At 44.7% G+C, this 18,795-nt stretch overlaps 1 protein-coding gene across 2 annotated transcripts in view; it reads right to left on the bottom strand.

Annotated features, from left to right (window-relative positions):
- Positions 1-18,442, bottom strand: part of LOC142249308 (coagulation factor XIII B chain-like) — a 235,905-nt gene extending 217,463 nt beyond the window's left edge. For both annotated transcript variants that reach the window (XM_075320941.1, XM_075320942.1), the window contains exon 1: positions 18,101-18,442. In XM_075320941.1, coding sequence (XP_075177056.1) covers positions 18,101-18,173 — 73 coding nt within the window. In that variant the 5' untranslated portion in view covers positions 18,174-18,442. The remainder of the gene's footprint in view (positions 1-18,100) is intronic.
- Between the last annotated feature and the right edge of the window lie 353 nt (positions 18,443-18,795).

Genomic DNA, 18,795 nt, shown 5'->3' with positions numbered 1-18,795 from the left:
AAATGAATGATAAGTGAAGGATCAACCGAGATGTAATCTGATTTGCTACCTGATTGTCAGCTTGCTTAGAACCGGTCGTTGCCGGCAACCGGTCCCCGTTGGGACCCCCCTTTATGCGTAGAAACTACTACGGACAAGCCCGAGAACTAGCAGGGCAACCACGAACTTGTGGCATATAAATAATGTTGTTGTGGCTTTTACCGTTGCCGCCTCCGGAGAGGCAGATTAGAGGAAGGGCCCGCAGTGGAGCAGGCTGGGGCCCAGCCACCACCGGAACCGGTGGCGATCCTCTGGGGGTTTCAGGGGTTCCCCATGGACGTGGGTCCCCTGGAAAGGACAGAACCCGCTCGGGCAACTTGTGCAGGACTGGGGTCAAGGGGTGCTGCCTGTTTGCTTAGGGGCAGCATCAGGGCCAGGTTGCTTGGGTGGGAGAGAGCGGAAGCCGTAACCATAACGTTTAAGTAAGAGTACCTCCCGATGTGGGAAGATGTTATTTTAATTGTAATCCCTGTTTTACCATTTTTCTATTTTTTCAGTTTGTGAAAATAAAACCGGTGATGGACGGGCAGCCCGCGGACGGTCTGCATTTAACTAAGGGGGAATGTGGCGCCCTGGACAAGCCAGGGGCCACAGAGCACAACACCCACACACCCCACACTCCCCGTCAGGCACACCGAAGTCAGACACAAAACTCTTGTTGCCTTCCTCCAGGGGCTGATGTCCACACCAGGGGGTGGGCCAGGCGGTTGGCCCCACCCACCGAGGAGTTCACAGTCCTGGAGGCGGGAAAAGTAAGGAGTTCAGCTAGGGAAGTGAAAGTGGAAGGAAGGAAAGTGGCAGCTGAGCAGACTAAAGTTGATCCGAGTGTGTGGCCCGGACGGAGCAGCAAGGTTGGCAGACGGTGGTGACCGTCTGCAGGAGTGGCCTATCAGAGCTTACCGTAACGACCGTGGACGGGCGGTGGCCCGGCGGTAGCGGACCGGTACGCAAAGAGAAGCCAGCACCATCTGGCAGGGGCTTATGGACCCCGGCAAGGCTAGGAGTCGCCGTGAATTTGCCGAATTCGTTAGTGAAGGGAACCTCCTGGGTTTCCCAGCAGCCAAGTCCCGACAGAAGGCAACAGTCCAACCAAGAGAGGGAGACACCGCCACCGCCAAGGCAACCGTTTCCCAGGGCCAGAGCCTGCGGGCAAAAGGGACTCCTCCAGCCCATATCCAAGCTGGGGAGCGGGTTACCGGTGGGAACCCATTGGAACCATCTACCGTACATGGGTGCAGGGAAAGGCAGTCACCATTAACCTGCCGGGAGAAACAACACCGCAGCCGTCTGTGGGACCCGTCCATCCAGCCGTGTGTTTTACCGAGAACTGTGTCCTCATCATTGGCTGAGTGAGTACCACCGTGCCGTGCGGCACAGCGCTGCCCCCGCGACCCTGCACCTCACCAGGCCCTGTAACTCGCCTGTCATCCATCCCTACCCCATCACCGGGCCCCGGGACAACCAACCCCCCTACCCACGGAGGGGAGAACTAACATCAAAGCTGCTCCCTGTCACCGCTCCCGGGATCCCTGTCCAGAGCAGCGGTGGTGTCACTAACTTCACCACAACCGTGGATGGCGTCACGGACAATAATCCAATCCCCACCATCCAATCAAACCCCCCTTTTCACTCACGGGCGAGGAATGCTGCTCGAGTCCCCGGGATCCGGCCCACCACTTGAGCCACCACAGAGCAGCGGCAGCAGCAGCCGGACCCGAGCAGTGGGAGAGCGCAGCGTCCCCTCCTCCGCCCGCGACACATATGTTCATGTGACCTCTACATGTGCTCTGTCTGGGACGTCATTATACTATGTGATGTGAGCTTGATTTGAGAGTTGATATCAGTGCTGGTATTTTCTGGCCTCCTCCCACTCACCACTGAATCCAGATATATAATCCCCCATTTATCTGGATATACTATTCCTTTGTGATTATTTCTTATGTGCTATACAATGTGATAATATGCTCTGTATTACGTTGGTGACTCTAATTTGAATCGCTGGTTAATTACAACTCCTCACCATTGCATACCTCCCAACTTTTCAAGAAAGGAAAGAGGGATAAAGTATGCGGCGCGCGCAAATTTTGACCACGCCCCTAGCCACACCCCTAGCCACACCCATTTAGCAGTAAGGGTCATTCAGCAGATGCCCCGAACTGTTCATTCATATTTATAGAATTTTTTTTATATTTCTGTGTCACTATATGACATGTTGCTTATTTGTGCCTATCAATCTGCACCAAACTACACAATAACAATCTTCCCTGTTTTTTCCATTTTTGCTGCATTTTTTCTGCCTTTTCTCCATTATTTAATGTGTTTTTGGTTCAGATGTGAATCTGCGTTTTTAAGTGTTTTTATGTACAGAGAAGCTTTTTCCTGCATTTTTTTAAGCTCCACATAGAAACCTACAGAGAACCCCCCCCCCGAAAACCGCAGAATTCAGCGGCGTCTTTTCATGGAATCACATCCACTTTACTTGGACAATTAAACACAGCAGAATAAATGTGCAAAGAAACAGCAGAAAAAAATGCAGCATTACACTACATGTGAATATGGACTAATTGTCCAAGCAAAGTGGATGAGACGTCATGAAATCTCCGCCCCTGGTGCGTGGAAAGACGCCGCTGAACTGTGCGGATTTGGTGTTTCTTTCTTTATAAGCTTCAGGATTCACATCAGCAACAAACATGTATCAAATAAGGGGGACAATGCATAAAAAATACCGCAAACACGCAATAATCAGAGAACATTGTTATTGCACTCGTGGCGCGGACACCTGCAGAAAAAATGCAGCATTTACGCTATGTGTGAACACGGCCTCAGTGATACAGTTTTATTACATTTTATATGGGTTTTAATAAAGAAAAATAATAAATTGCGCCTTTTTTTTCCCGCCATTTACCGATCCCCATAAATAATCTGATCGCTGTGTTGTTCAGGTCATTACGATTACAGGGACACCAAATATGTCCATGTTATTTGCTGATTTGTAATGTTTATTATTTTATAAAAAAGTGCAATAAAATTACATTATTCTATTTTTTTTATTATTTTTAGTAACTTTATTAGAAGAAAAAAAAAATCCTCTTTTCCTCTCCCTCCAGAATACAGGAGATAGAGACACTGCTGTGTACAATGGAGCTCTGTGTCCTGTGTAATCTGCTGTGTAAGAGGCTGCATTGTAGGTTCATTTATGTGAAATCCTCCCTCTGACATCATCAATCCTAGTGGCTCAACAGCTAGAGCAGCTAGGAAAGCCAGGAGGTTGCTGGACACAAGTTTTGAACGTTGCTGGTTTGAATCCAAGGTGGTGAAGATAAAAAAAAAAAAAAATTGTATTTGTATTTTTTTCCTCATTTCTTTATAGTAGTTTTATGGGAACAAATGAATCTGACTCTTTCACCAACATTGAGATACAGTATTTATCTATCTATCTATCTATCTATCTATCTATCTATCTATCTATCTATCTCTATCCCTCTATCTATCTATCTATGATTCTATCTCTCTATCTATCTATCTATCTATCTATCCCTCTATCTATCTATCCCTCTATCTATCTATCTATCTATCTATGATTCTATCTATCTATGATTCTATCCATCTATCTATGATTCTATCTATCCATCTATCTATGATTCTATCTATGATTCTATCTATGATTCTATCTATGATTCTATCCCTCTATCTATCTATTATCTGTCGTGTATCTATATATCCCTCTATCATCCATCCCTCTATCATCCATCCATCCCACTTTCATCCATCCCTCCCTCTAACCCTCCCTCTATCCCTCCATTCATCCCTCCATTCATCCCTCTATCATCCATCCATCCCTCCCTCTATCCCTCCATTCATCCCTCTATCCCTCCATTCATCCCTCCTTCTATCCCTCCATTCATCCTTCTATCATCCATCCATCCCTCCCTCTATCCCTCCTTTCATCCCTCTATCCCTCCATTCATCCCTCCTTCTATCCCTCCATTCATCCCTCCATTCATCCCTCTATCATCCATCCATCCCTCCTTCTATCCCTCCATTCATCCCTCAATTCATCCCTCTATCATCCATCCATCCCTGCCTCTATCCCTCCATTCATCCCTCTATCATCCATCCATCCCTCCCTCTATCCCTCCATTCATCCCTCCATTCATCCCTCTATCATCCATCCATCCCTCACTCTATCCCTCCATTCATCCCTCTGTCCCTCCATTCATCCCTCCTTCTATCCCTCCATTCATCCCTCTATCATCCATCCATCCCTCCCTCTATCCCTCCATTATCTATCCATCCATCCCTGCCTCTATCCCTCCATTCATCCCTCTATCCCTCCATTCATCCCTCCCTCTATCCCTCCATTCATCCCTCCATTCATCCCTCTATCATCCATCCCTCCCTCTATCCCTCCATTCATCCCTCTATCCCTCCATTCATCCCTCCATTCATCCCTCCTTCTATCCCTCCATTCATCCCTCCATTCATCCCTCTATCATCCATCCATCCCTCCCTCTATCCCTCCTTTCATCCCTCTATCCCTCCATTCATCCTTCCTTCTATCCCTCCATTCATCCCTCTATCATCAATCCATCCCTCCCTCTATCCCTCCATTCATCCCTCCATTCATCCCTCTATCATCCATCCATCCATCCATCCATCCCTCTATCCCCCCATTCATCCATCCCTCCATCCATCTTTGCAGCTGAATAACCTGCTTCTGGTGTCTGCAGTATAGAGGTCAAGATAGCAAAATCTTCTTATTGCTTTCAATACAGGCAGTAGCTCAGTGGTAAAGCTGCTGCCGTGGAAACAATGAACTCACAGTTCCACGAGTTCGAGTCCCGGCCGCCACGAAAATCCAGAGCCGATAATAATTTAATTTATTCACTGGGGGAGGAGCCGGGACATCAGCTGTGAGCCGCGGGAGTGCGGGACAGCCCTGATAAATCGTGGAAGTCCCGCAGAATCCGGGACGGTTGGGCGGTATGCCATTGCATTTGTTTGGATATGCGATCATATGACCTTTGTTTATACATGTGCTCTGTCTGGGATTACCATGTGATGTGGGCTGACCTGAGATTTGATAGCAGTGCTGCTACTTCCTGGACTCCTCCCACTCACCACTGAATCCGGATATACAATCCTCCGTGCCCTGCATGTGCTCTCTCCGCCACCATAGCAGGTTTGATTAATTGATTCCTCCATATATATGTGCACTAAATCCATGTACCATTACCCCTGATGAAGCTGCTAGACAGCGTAACGCGTGGGGCTTCCTACAACCTCCTTTATTGAGGCACATTTTGCCTCCCTCCATGGCAGTATTTTTCTCCCTTTCCACCATTTAAATCCGGTCCACATACTTGCCTCACAGCTGTCCACCGCTGAGAAACCGGGCCCGGTTGGTAAATATGTGTGCACTGGGTGGATAGGGGAATTATACTATACCTTGCTGAGTATTTCTTAGCCTCTTAACCCTTTCCTATATTTTCTCACTGATAAGCTGATTGCTAGGATACCCGGATAAGGGTTATGTGTATTGTGTATTATGCCTTATTGGGCTTGATTATATCATTATGGGATTAGGGTTTTCATGAAAAATTACAGTATTAATTATTGTTGAGGTTGATTTTTCTATCTTGAATTGGAAATTCTATTATTTAACCAGGTACATCTATATATGTATGGATACTTGATTTTGGATGTTAATATAAAACAATTGGCATTTACGGTGCTTTTGGGTTATATCTTGCTAATCACTATATATTTGGTTATTATCAACTACCTGTGATTATTGTATTAATTATTTACCCCAACCATATTTACCTTATATATTGGTCCCTGGTCAACTAAGCCATGATTATATTATATGGAGGTTGTTTTTGGGTATTTATGTGTGGTTTTAAATGTTTTTAAATTGTTGGTGTTTTCACGGATTCAATAAAATTTTGATATATATTTTTTTCACATAATTCGGATGTGCGCCTATGAATTTGTGTAGCCTTTTCTCTTCTTTATTGATAATTGCCTTCTACACAAGAGGCTGCAATCCCATTTATAATTATCAAGTGGCTGTGCACCCCCTACTTCTTTAAAAAAGTATCCAGGACATGGTCTACAACATTCACATTCCTTGTGTCAAGCCACTCATGACTAATAGACAAGGTCAGAAGAGTCTTACCTGGAGAAAAAGAACTGGACTGTTTCTCAGTGGTCCAAAGTGTTGTTTTCAGATGAAAGTAAATTTTATATTTCATTTGGAAATCAAGGTCCCAGAGTCTGGAGGAAGAGTCGAGAGGCCACAATCCAAGCTGCTGAGGTCTAGTGTGAAGTGTTTACAATCAGTGATGGTTTGGGGAGCCATGTCATCTGCTGGAGTAGGTCCACTATGTTTTATCAAGACCAAAATCAGGGCAGCAGTCTACCAGAAAATTTCAGAGCAGTTCATGCTTCCCTCTGCCGACAAGCTTTTTGGAGATGGAAATTTCATTTTCCAGCAGAACATTTGTACCTTTCCATCACTTTCAAAAGTATCAATACCTGGTTTAACAACCACAGTATCACTATTCTTGATCAGCCAGAAAACTCGTCTGACCAAAACCCCAGAATCTATGGGGTATTGTCAAGAGGAAGATGAGAGACACCAGTCTCAACAATGCAGAAGAGCTGAAGGCTGATATCAAATCAACCTGGACTTCCATAACACCTCAGCAGCGCCACAGGCTGATCGCCTCCATGCCACGTCGCATTGATGCAGTAATTCATGCAAAAGGATCCCCGACCAAGTATTGAGGCATTTACTGCACAGAATTTTCAGTAGGCGCCAACATTTCTGAGTTTAAAATCATTTTTTCAGTTGGTCATTATATAATATTCTAATTTCTGAGATAATGACTTTTGGGTTTTCATTGGCTGTAAGCCATAATCATCAACATTAAGAGAAATAAACACTTGAAATAGATCACTCTGTGTGTAATGACTCTATATAATATATGTGTTTCCCTTTTGTATTGAATTAAATTAACTTTTTGATGACATTCTAATTTATTGAGATATACCTGTATTAGGTACTGTATAGTGTTGATGGGCTATACAGGATCTCCTCTGGAAAGAAATGATGTTTTAGTTTTGTTTTATATACATGTTGCAATCAATAAAGACTGCTGTGACCATATATTTCCTTCATTGCTCAGTGTTAGGTTTTTATTCACTAATGCTGTAGACACTGTTCAATACCCAAGTCGCTTATTGCAATAGCAGTGCCAATTTTCTGAATGTTCGTCAGCAACTTGACAAAATCTCTCCATTGACTTCAAATGATGTCAACAACAGCTCAAAAATCTGTGAGGATGGCAAAGGGAGTAAGGAAGAGGTGAGAGGACTCAGGAGGAGTATAATTTGTGCTCCTTTGGTAAATAAGAAGTCAGATCTATCTGTGTACAATGCTTCTCTTACATAGAGCAGTCTAGTCTGCTGAACCTAATAGCGTCATTTTCTGATTATGATAATTTGCCTGAAATTAATTAAATATAAGGTCTCATTCATACAACCATGAATTACATAGTGTTCAATCCATCTTTCTACTTAATAGGTAAATTGCCTCCTCAGAGTGGATGAGGACTTGAACTCTAGAGCCATCTATTAGACATATCAATCCTAAAAGTTAATATTCACTCTTTAACGAGCCTCACCCAACCAGAATCCCAATTTTGCATTCACAGTGTTTTGGGGTGTTGCACCTTCTCAGTGCAAAGTATGAGATCAGATTTGGCTGTATGAGAGGCTTCTGACTGAGGTGTTAGGGGTAACGTTTCCCTTTGTGGAGAGAGACATGCCTGACATGCCAGTGTGAGTAGATTTATAAGCAATACAATGCTTAATTTCCCAGAGGAGCTTTGCATGGCTTATCAATAGGGATTCACCGGGTTTAGCATGACCTTAATTAAAAGTTTGGTTCACGACCCAGACTTTACCTGAACTTGCCCTTGGACGCCAAACGCCGAATTGGGTCACGCACATTGATGAAGGTCTTGTCATACCAAACATTTGTGTCTTTGATGGTTTGTAAAAATTCTCCTAAATTAAACTTCAGCATAATCATCATATAAGTCCCAAGTTTTCTATATTTACCCATTATAGTCTGTTTATATGTCCATATTTTTTTGTATACTATATGTACTCAAAAATATCATGAAGACACATCCAATTTTATCAAAGGCACAGATAAAAATCCTTCATTTAAGTCTATGAGTTCATGAAAATCACAGAACAAAATTTGATCCAAAACACTTAAGAAAACCTGTCAGTTTCACAACAGTGACAAAACAGATGTCTGAATGAGGCTTAAGGTTGTGTAAGAATCAGAGGATTTAAAGCTTGTCTGTAAATGATTTGCAATAAAATGTAACAAAATATTTCATAATTTCAGAAGAACATGTCCTTTCCATGCTTTTAAGTATGTAATCAAGGGGCTAATGCCTTATAGGGTGACAAATCTCATAGGGGGATGGTAACTCTAACGAGAACAGGCAAGTGACTAAGCTGGGTGGATATAGGGAGTAATTTTATTTATTATGCAGATATGTATTCTGCTTTTTGTTATCATGGAAAACACACCTAAATTTATACACAAAACGCCCATATTCATAAAAATAATTTTTTTGGTTCTCGTGGATATAAACTTATTTACAGAAATGTTTTAAATTGACCTTAAAGCTGCTTTTACAATAGTGATACTATAAGGGATTGGAAGGCGGCCAGCATCCCGTGAACATATCTGCTGATATGACAACACTTTCTTTGAATGATGCTGCCTGATATAATACCATTGCATAATACTGATGCAAAGTTTTGTAATTTTATTTGGAAATACTATTGTTTATTGTAATTCCTTTTATATGAACGTAATGGAAGAAAAGCCAGCACCATGCAGACATCTGGGCAGGGAGGAGGTTACAATGAGTTAGACCCTGTGCCTGGGAGGAGTTTTGGGAGTGCGAGAAAATGTAGCAAGAGAAATAATTTGATTATGAAGTGGCAGTTTGGATCTCAGACATGGCAGGGACACCCTTGATGCCCTGAAAAGTGGAGAGATAGAGAGCTCTGTGGTGGTGCATATGAAGTTCAGAGCTTACGAAGATTTTGCTGTGAGATTGCGGGGCCCTGAGACAAAAAAAAAAGAAAACAAGGAGCTGTGACAATGTGTAGGCATGACCTGGTGTAATGCTGTTACCGGCATCCTCTCACTGTCCAGACCCCTTCTTCCAATGGGTACGCTGGCACACTCACCCTCCCAGCTCTCAGCAGTGGCATCTGATCCCTGCCGCCAGCTCCAAGGACCTGCGCACACTGCACAGGTCTCATGGGAGTGCGCGCTTACCTATTTTAAAAGGGCCATCATGCCCTAACCCGACAGTACCTCTCAGCCTATGGCTGAGAAGCACCAGGTGCTAAAGGCATTTTTCCCCTATGGTAGGTGCCTGGGCAACGTGGTCTATTATTAGAGTCACGTTGCTAGTTGTCAGGTCCCATTCCCATATTGTGTATGTCGTATCCTGTGTCCATACCTGTAACTGTGCTTGCAACCCATACCTGTATCCTAGAACCTGCCGTACTTGTTACATACATCAGTATATGTTATCCCAGCTGTGCTTCACATGTCAGTATTTGCCTGCTACTTCTGCGGTATCAGCCGTACCATACATAAAAGCCAGAACCAGGCATTCAGTTTGCATTAGCTGTCCCGGCTGCACCTGTCTGCACCAGAGAATGTCGCTGCCTACATCTGTGAACATACCTGCATTTGCTAATGTAGCGCCCCTGAATACATCAGAGTGCTACAGGGAACTGCATCCTTTTCACCAGGGTGCAGGACCTACCTCCCATGGTTCCAGGTTCCCAGAAAACGGTGTCACCTCCATCAGCACCACAAATTCCAACCAATACCTCACATCATGACCTGTCGGACACACCAGTGGGTTGGTCTAGCTGGAACAGGGCCACCCACCTAGGGGTCAGGAAAATTGGTAGGAGGGACGAAGTTAGTCTAGTGAGAGCCCTCAAAATGAGAGGAGCTGGAGTGTTAGCTCCCGGGGAGCTAGAAAAAATGAGGTTGAGTTGCAGACAGTGGTCCGGGATCAAAGGAGTCGGGACCGGTAGCAGTGACATTGGACAAGGGTGCGACAGAAACAGTCTTAGAGGACTGTCGGCACCAGAAAGCCCAAAAGAACTGACCGGTACTGAGCATGACGGGGTACAGGACCCTAGGTCAGGAGCCGATTCAACGTCCTGACAATTGACCTGCAGAGGAAGGGGACCTTCATGGACCTTCCCAGAGAGCTTAGAGACTGAGGTCATCAGCACAGCACATGGGACAGGGTTTTCCAGAGAAAGCAAGCCACTAAAGTCCCAAGTGCCAGCCCTTGGGAGCAAGTCTTCACTTAAAAACTGAAGAACAGGGACCTTACAGCTTCAAGCTATAGTGACCCACACGGACACAAAACTGTGCACGGAGGCAAGCTCCGGATTACTATGTGACACCGGTGGGACCGGGTTCTTGGATGGGCTCCCCGCAGTAGCAGCGGCACACAGAGAATTTGGTTTACCTACAGCGTCTGTGTTTCCTTTATAAACCTCATCCAGCACCATGACTAGCCACAGTGAGTACCCTGGTCCCCTGCTCCCTGCTCTCCCAAATAACTACCAACACCCTGAGTCCGGGGCATTCCCTACCTGTGGATGGACTAACATCTGTCTGCTTAACTCCATCTGCCCCGGTACTCCTTACAGCAGCGGTGGTACTCCCATTACCGCAACCCACAGGTGGTGTCACGAACTTATCCCCTGTAAATACCCCCTTTATACGGATCAAAGTGTCCGCCAAGCCGAGTGCGGACGACCCCCTCGAGCCACGAACCCGGATCTGAGCAGCCTGACTAACACCGGGGCGGTACATTATCCCTTGGGTCAGCTGTCACAGTGCTGTGTCTCCCTGAGTAGCACCTGGCAGCTACCTTCCAGCACAAGCCTTTCCTCACCAGAGGTTCCTGTGTTGACAAGGTAGTGGCTTAGTTATGCCCCTCAGTTCAATCTGGTATTGTGGCCCAGTGGGTGCACTCCCGCTCGGATCTGCGAGCATAACAAATGGAAGTGTTAGTGAAAGAATAATGGGCTTTCCACACTGGAAGATGGGTCCTGCTCTCAGGAGGGCTATGGGCATAAGAAAGGAAACTTGTCTGAAAGTAAGGAGGGCTCAGATCAGATATACTGCCTAACTGAAATGTTCATCACAAGAAATGTCTGTGCAACGCCTGAACCTCTGTGTAAGGTTATTGTACTGACCAAGCTTTGTACCTATTGACCACTGCATTTTATTTGTGTGTATATATATATATATATATATATATATATATATATATATATATATATATATATATATATATATGCACAGGATATCACAAAAGTGACTACACCTCTCACATATTTGTAAATATTTTATTATATCTTTTCAAGTAACAACACTGAAGATATGATACTTTGATACTTTGGTACAATGTACAGTGTCAGTGTCAGAGTGCAGCTTGTATAACAGTTTAAATTTGGTGGCCTCTAAATAACTCAGCACACAACCATTAAACCATTAATGTGTAAACCGCTGGCAACAAAAGTGAGTACACCCTTCAGTAAAAATGGGCAAAGTGTTTTTAATGAGCCATTTTTCTTCTTACATTAGTGTTACAAGGTCTCAGATGTGAATGGGGAGCAGGGGTGTTACATTTGGTGTTATTGCTCACACACTCTCTCATACTGGTCACTGGAAGTTCAACATGGCACCTTATGACAAAGAATCTTCTGAGGATCTGAAAGAAAAAAATGTTGTTCTATATAAAGATGTCCTAGGCTATAAAAAGATTGCCAACACTCTGAAACTGTACTGCAGCATGGTGGCCAAGACTATACAGCAGTTTAAAAATTCAAGTTACCTTCAAAACAGGCCTTGCCATGGTCGAACAAAGTGTCACACTGCACTAAAGGAGAAGGTGAAGATACAAGCAGTGTATCTTCGGAGTGCAGTTAGCAGGGAAACCACCAGAGGGCAGTAGAGTAGTCAGTAAACCAGATCAGCAGCAGGAGGTCTCGTCAATAGCACAGAGATAATCAAATCGTGGTCAGGTGATAGCCAAGAGTCGGAAGCTGGGAAGTCATGTATGCAGCCGAGGAGAGACACGGAGCCGAAGTTAGGAACGAGGATACGGATCAGATGCCGGAATGTCCAAGTACAAACAAATGAGGAGGACAAACAGGTCAGGACCGGGATAAGATAGACAGGGAAGAGTACACAATAGTCAGGAGCCGGTAGTCAGGGACCGGGACAGACGGACAAATGAGGAGAGTACGGGTCAGAACAAGGTAGCTGGAAGGCAGGACATATCAGGTAACTCCCGAGAGCCAGTAACACAAGTTGCAGAGCATAAACTATCACTGGCACTGTATTGGAGGTGCAGCACCAGGATATAGTGTCCCGTAAACCAGAGTGAGGCAGGGAGGAGTTAACCCCTGACATGACCAGGCCGCAGCTGGCTGAAATAATCAAACCACAGTGGCCGATACAGACCTGGATCATGACACAAAGAAGTTCAGTGTCATATCCAGAGGTTGTCTTTTCAAAATTGACATATGAGTGCTGCCAGCATTGCTGCAGAAGTTAAAGAGGTGGAGGGTCAGCCTGTCAGTGCTCAGACCATATGCTGCACACTGCATCAGATTGGTTTGCATGGCTGTCATCCCAGAAGGAAGTCTCTTCTAATGATGATGCGCTAGAAAGCCGCAAACATTTTGCTGAAGACGAACAGATTAAGAATATGGATGTAATGCAGGATGATGGGTCCAGACCTGCTGCATGCTAGCAAGCACAATATGTCGATCACACTTCGTGCTAGCTGTCACACTGCCGCACACCTTTAAGGGCCTGGGATATCCTTCACCTGCCTGTGAGTCCTGGCGAGGGGGGACTTTAATAGTGCGGTGGCTGGTGACTGGGCACACAGCGGCGGGTGGCACAATCCCACGAAGAAAATAATTAAATGGAAAAGGAAAGAAAACATAAGGCTGATACCACCGCAGAAACCAAAAGGGAGCTGAACCCAGCTAACAGAAACGTATGGCTGATACACAGTAGTAACTAGAGAGGAAGCTCAACCCAGCTATACCCAAAGGTAAAGCTGTGCCCTACAGCAGGAGAAGCACGAGGAAAACCTCAGAGAACCAGCATAAGCAAACCAACCAAACCTTCCAACACAACTAAATTAATCAGCAACTAAGGGAGGCAGATTGCAGGTTTAAATCTGCCTCCCAGAGCTCATGTGACTCACTGAGGCAATACCCATTCCCCACCCTCTGTCCACAGAACATCAGAAGGAGAGAAGGAGAGTGAAATAGAGGGAACCTCCCACCATCTGACTGTGTCAGAGGATACAGCGTCCCATATCCACTAGCAACAGCTCACACTAGGGAACTTGGTGTCCCGGGGCCCCTGAGTGGAACCAATGCTGGAAGCATGGGCAACCCACCTCCCAGGGACCCCCAGGATACAATGTGCTCAGTCAGAGAGGGCACTCATGCAAGCTCCGCCCCAGATGGTAACACACCACCCCTCGTGGCCAGCCAAGGGTGACAATTGATCCCTTTGAGGAGCCAGAGCATGAGTAGGAGTGCAACAAACCTGCTCAAGTACAGAGCTACCAGACCTGACAATGGATACCTGGAACCATGTCCTCTGATCTGATAATACAAAGATAAACTTATTTGGTTGAGATGGTGTCAAGCATGGGTGGCGGCAGCCAGGTGAGGAGTACAAAGACAAGTGTGTCTTTCCTACAGTCAAGAAAGGTGGTGTGAGTGTCATGGTTTTGGGTGCATGAGTGCTGCTAGCTATGGGGAGATACAGTTCATTTAGACAACCATAAATGCCAATATGTACTGGGACATACTGAAGCAGACCTTGATCCACTCCCTTCAGAAACTGGGTGCAGGGCAGTAGTCTAATATAACGACCTCAAACACACCTCCAAGATGACTGCTGCCTTGCTAAAGAAACTGAGGGTAAAAGTTGTGGACTAGAAAAGCATGTCTCTAGAATTGAGATCATTGAGACATTGAGCATCTGTGGGGCCTCCTCAAATGGAAGATGGAGGAGTGCAAGGTCTCTAACATCCACCAGCTCTGTGATGTCATCATGGAGAAGTGAAAGAGAATCTAGCAGCTCATGTGAACCTCTAGTGAACTCTATGCTCAAAAGAGTTAAAGAGGTATTCACATCTCCCAGATCTTATCCCAATATGTAGTAGATGTAATAATAATAATAATATTAGCAAATACCTCCAATTAGAAATGTAGAATAGTTTTCCTGATTCACTATGTCTCTTACCTCATGTTCAGAGTATTGCAGGACCTTAGTTATCTATGGTTATGACCATGCACATAGTAACAGTTAGTTAGTTGCTAGTGGTCATACCCATTGATACATAAGGTACTACAATGCTCTGCACATGAGGTGTGACCGTTAAAATCACTTTGTAGGAGACCGTACTTAAACTGAAAATGCAATTAAATTACAATTGAACCTTGGTTAACGAGAACAATCCGTTCTGAGAGTGTGCTTGTTAACCAAGTTACTCGTTCAACAAAGCAAGATTTCCCATAGGAAATCATTGCAATGCAGACAATTCATCCCACAACTTGTTAAATGTCCCATCCTGGTCCCCTATTGTGCCATTCCATACACGTACAAACACACACAAACACGCACAAACACGCACGCACACACACATATTATGCTCACCTTACTTTCCGTTCCATCGTCGGCCTCCTGGAACGTGCAGTTCGCCGGTATAGGACGTGTATCTGGTAACCATCGCGATGAGGGAGGAACTTCTGCTGCCAGAGCGCTGACGTCAAAGGCAGGAGCCGCTTGCTTCTGATTGGCCAGCACGCTGCCTTTGAGTAGCGGCTGACAGTGGAAGTTCTTCCCTCGTCGCGATGGTTACCGATACACATCCTGTACTGGTGAACTGCAAGTTCCATCGGCGGCCTCCTGGAATTTGCAGTTCGCCGGTACAGGATGTGTATCGGGTAACTGTTACGAGGGGGACCCGGGGAAGCGTGCCAAGATGGGAAATGGACAGCTTCCGCCGGTCAAGGTCCACTGTGCGGTGTAAGGGACCGCTGCTATGGTCAGGAAAGAGTGAGCGGGTTGCTACTAGTGATCGTCTGGAACGTCACAGATGATCTATGTACACCGGTCCACCCTAACCCGTGAGGGTTGTATGACTCGGGGCTTCTCGTACGGTGTACCTGTTGCACGGGGACGCACAGAGGTGCCTACGCACGTGTGCCAGCGGGAGTCACAGGATATGGCACGAGGGTAGCACAGAGGTGCCCACGCACGTGTGCTTTCAATAACCAGGTGAGTCCGGTGGAGACTCGAGGAGCTCACCTGGGACAGGAACACGGCCTGTTGAAGGAGATACTGCCGGAGCAGCAAGGCAGGAACACGGCCTGCAAACCAGGTGCTGCCTGAGCAGCAAGGGCAAAGCCCACGAAAGACAATGACGTCTGTACAGTGGCGTGGCAGCACGCTGCCAGACATCCAAACATAGAAGGATGGTCGCGCACCGCCATGATGGCAGGGGGAGCTTTTAAGGAGGTGTAGCTCCACCCAAGGGCGGGCGCGAGACGGGCGTGACTCAATCAGGGTTCGTGACGTCCTGGCCCAGCCAGTCAGGATTCAGCACATCACCAGCCTCGTCATGGGGCCGTGTGATATCAGTGAGCGAATCAGAAGACGTCACGTGGAGCACATGCTCATCCTCCTGCCTCTGGGTCATAAAGGCGGGATCCCCGGTTTCACAATGTGCAGAGACATGGGAAGTCTTGCTGCTTCCCTGAGCATCTATTCCTTGCACACTGCGCAACTTCCCAGAGCCTCCATGATGCTGAGCAGGAGAGCTCGTGGCAGGCAAGGGATGGGAGACCGCTCCATTCCCTGCAAGGGGAGAACCACTAGGTGTCACCCTTCTGCTGTGTCTCTGAGAAGGCAACTCCTGCAGACCGCACAGTCTCCCAGACCTTTGGTGCTGCTGAGCAGTAGGGCTCGGGGCCGACAAGGAATGGGGGACCACCTCATTCCTTGCAACAAGAGAGCCACGACGTGTAACAGGTAACCATCGCGACAAAGGAGGAATTTCCGCTGCCAGTGCCAATTCCTCCCTCATCGCGATGGTTACCCGATACACATCCTGTACCGGCGAACTACAAGAACCATGAGGCCGGTGATGGAACGGAAGCTAAGGTATATTATGTGTGTGTGCGTGCGTGTCTGTGTGTGTTTTGTGTGGACTGCAAGAGCGGGTTAAAGCGCGGTGGATGTATGGAACCGGAAGTGTGTGCAGTGAGTATTTTACTTGTTTAGCAAAGCTTGCTCGTAAACAGAGTTACAAATTTACAGCAAGATTTGCTTGGTAAGGGATACTCGCTAACTGGGTTACTCGTTAAGCGAGGTTCCACTGTATTTTGTGTAAAAAAAATTCCTATCTTGGTGAGAGACTTGGCATTGACACTCCATGAGTATGAAAGAATTAGAAAACACTTAGCGATTCAAGACTGTCTATCAGCCAACATCTGCTAAGCTGGGAGTAGAGATGAATAAAACTAACATCAGATAAAGGGGTATACATTTTAGAAAGGATATTCACGTAGTCCTTATATGTGGAGGTAGAGGTGGCCAAAATGATGACCACTAGGTCACTGTTATTGGCGTTCAATATTGTATGAAATGATTGTTTGCATTAGTGCTTTTTTACCCGTTTTGTTTTTCATTGTAATATGGTGTAGTATACTACATTGTATATATTATATGCCCCAATTATTAATTCATAATGTTATGTCTAAGTCACACAGAGCAAATCAAAACTAAGGAGTGAGGTTCACACCAATACATTGCTCTCCATTGAGCACTACATTGGGATTTCTGTTGGATTCCCCAAAAAACGGTATTCCAACAGTCCCCCGATGGAGCCATTCATTTAAATGAAGCTGACAAAGTCATCATATATTTGCCTGGACCCCTTCCTAGCAATATACAGTATACGTCTTTTTCAGACATGTACAAAAACATATTTTTCTATCTCAGAAACCTCAACATAGAGCTAAGTGAAGAGCTCTGTACTAGTGTGAACCTAGATGTACACAGGTTTCTTCTACCATTACTGAAATAACATATTTTGAATTGAAACACGTGTGCAAATCCAAACTCACTAACATTGTCTACACAATACAGAGAAGAAGCAATATAACTACACCAAAAATCTAAAAATAAAATAGGGTTCGATATATGAAAGTGTCTGGAACAACTGTTTTTCCAAAAACTCCGAAATGTTAAAAAATAAAAGTTGATCTCAGATTGATTGCTATGAGCTGTAAAGATAATAATAATAATAATTATTGTTGTTGTTATTATTATTATTATCATCATTATTATTATTATTATTATTATTTTCATTTACATATTTTTTTCTTAGTTTTTCTTTTAGACATTTTTCATAAATATGCTCCATGAGGACTTAGTATAGTCTTGGAAAAAGGTATAACTGTCAAGTTTTGTTGGCTGTAGGAAAAATACTACAATATCATAAAGAAGGATAAATCCGCAGATTTTGTCTTTTTATAAGATTTTGGATACCAAATATTTTAGAAGGTTAATTTAAGTTTGATAAATATCTTAATAATGGGAAATTATAAATACGCATTCACAGGCAGGAAAAAGGGGTCACATTCACACATAACAAGGTTGTGATTTCCACCCTCCCAGGAAGAAAAAACAAAGTCCATAGAGCATAAGGAATAGTCCACACATTGAAGAACCATCCATCATACTATTCACCAAATGTGTGGACTCCGGTAACGAGTAGCAGAGCAGGTCAGATATCATTAATGTATATAGACAGTAATCTGCTAATCACCAATAAAACATTGTAAGACATATAAAGCCATATTGCGATCTTACCTTGAACAGACGGCACTGTAGCATACAGGCATAAAATAAGAGACACCATACCAATGACGTCCAGTCTAGGCATCTTGGCTCGGATTCCTTAATGTCTCTCCTGAGATTACAGATGAAATACGAACTTCCTGGCTATTTCTTCCCTTTTAATATGCTTTATCAGTTCTCTTTTTGGAGTGATTTTGTAATCTTAGCTATGTTACCTTTAGCTTTGTTTGTCTGTTGTGTGTTCCTGTTTTCTGGATCTGAAAGCTTTAGGGATTTTTATGTTGTGGGATTTTTATCTATGCAGGGACAAGTAAGGCTTTGTGTGCATGTGGCTGTCTGAAGAGAATGTTTTCCTGTTTTCTTGTTAACACAGTACTCATGGAAATTTTTTTTTCAGCTTAACACAGTGTTTGCCGATTTCCACTCCCCACACTGAACTTTTCAACTATTTTAAAAAGTTCAGAAAAATACAGGCATGTATAATAAGAAGCATAATGGGATAATCATCGTATTAAATTTTATTTAGTATTTAAAACCAGTATGATGCATAAGAACATGACTGCAGATTCCAATATTTTAACCCTTACCATTATTGACCCTCCCGCAACCCTTTGTCCAAATATCACACATTATGAATTGTTTTCTAGGCCCGGGAATGGTCAGAACTATTATTTAAAATCTGTCGTGAAACTACTTAATGAATCGTG

This window comes from Anomaloglossus baeobatrachus, chromosome 8, assembly GCF_048569485.1.
Source record: "Anomaloglossus baeobatrachus isolate aAnoBae1 chromosome 8, aAnoBae1.hap1, whole genome shotgun sequence".
Lineage (NCBI taxonomy): Eukaryota > Metazoa > Chordata > Amphibia > Anura > Aromobatidae > Anomaloglossus > Anomaloglossus baeobatrachus.
The sequence above is the reverse complement of the archived record's forward strand: the minus strand, read 5'-3'. Positions and strand labels throughout refer to the sequence as shown.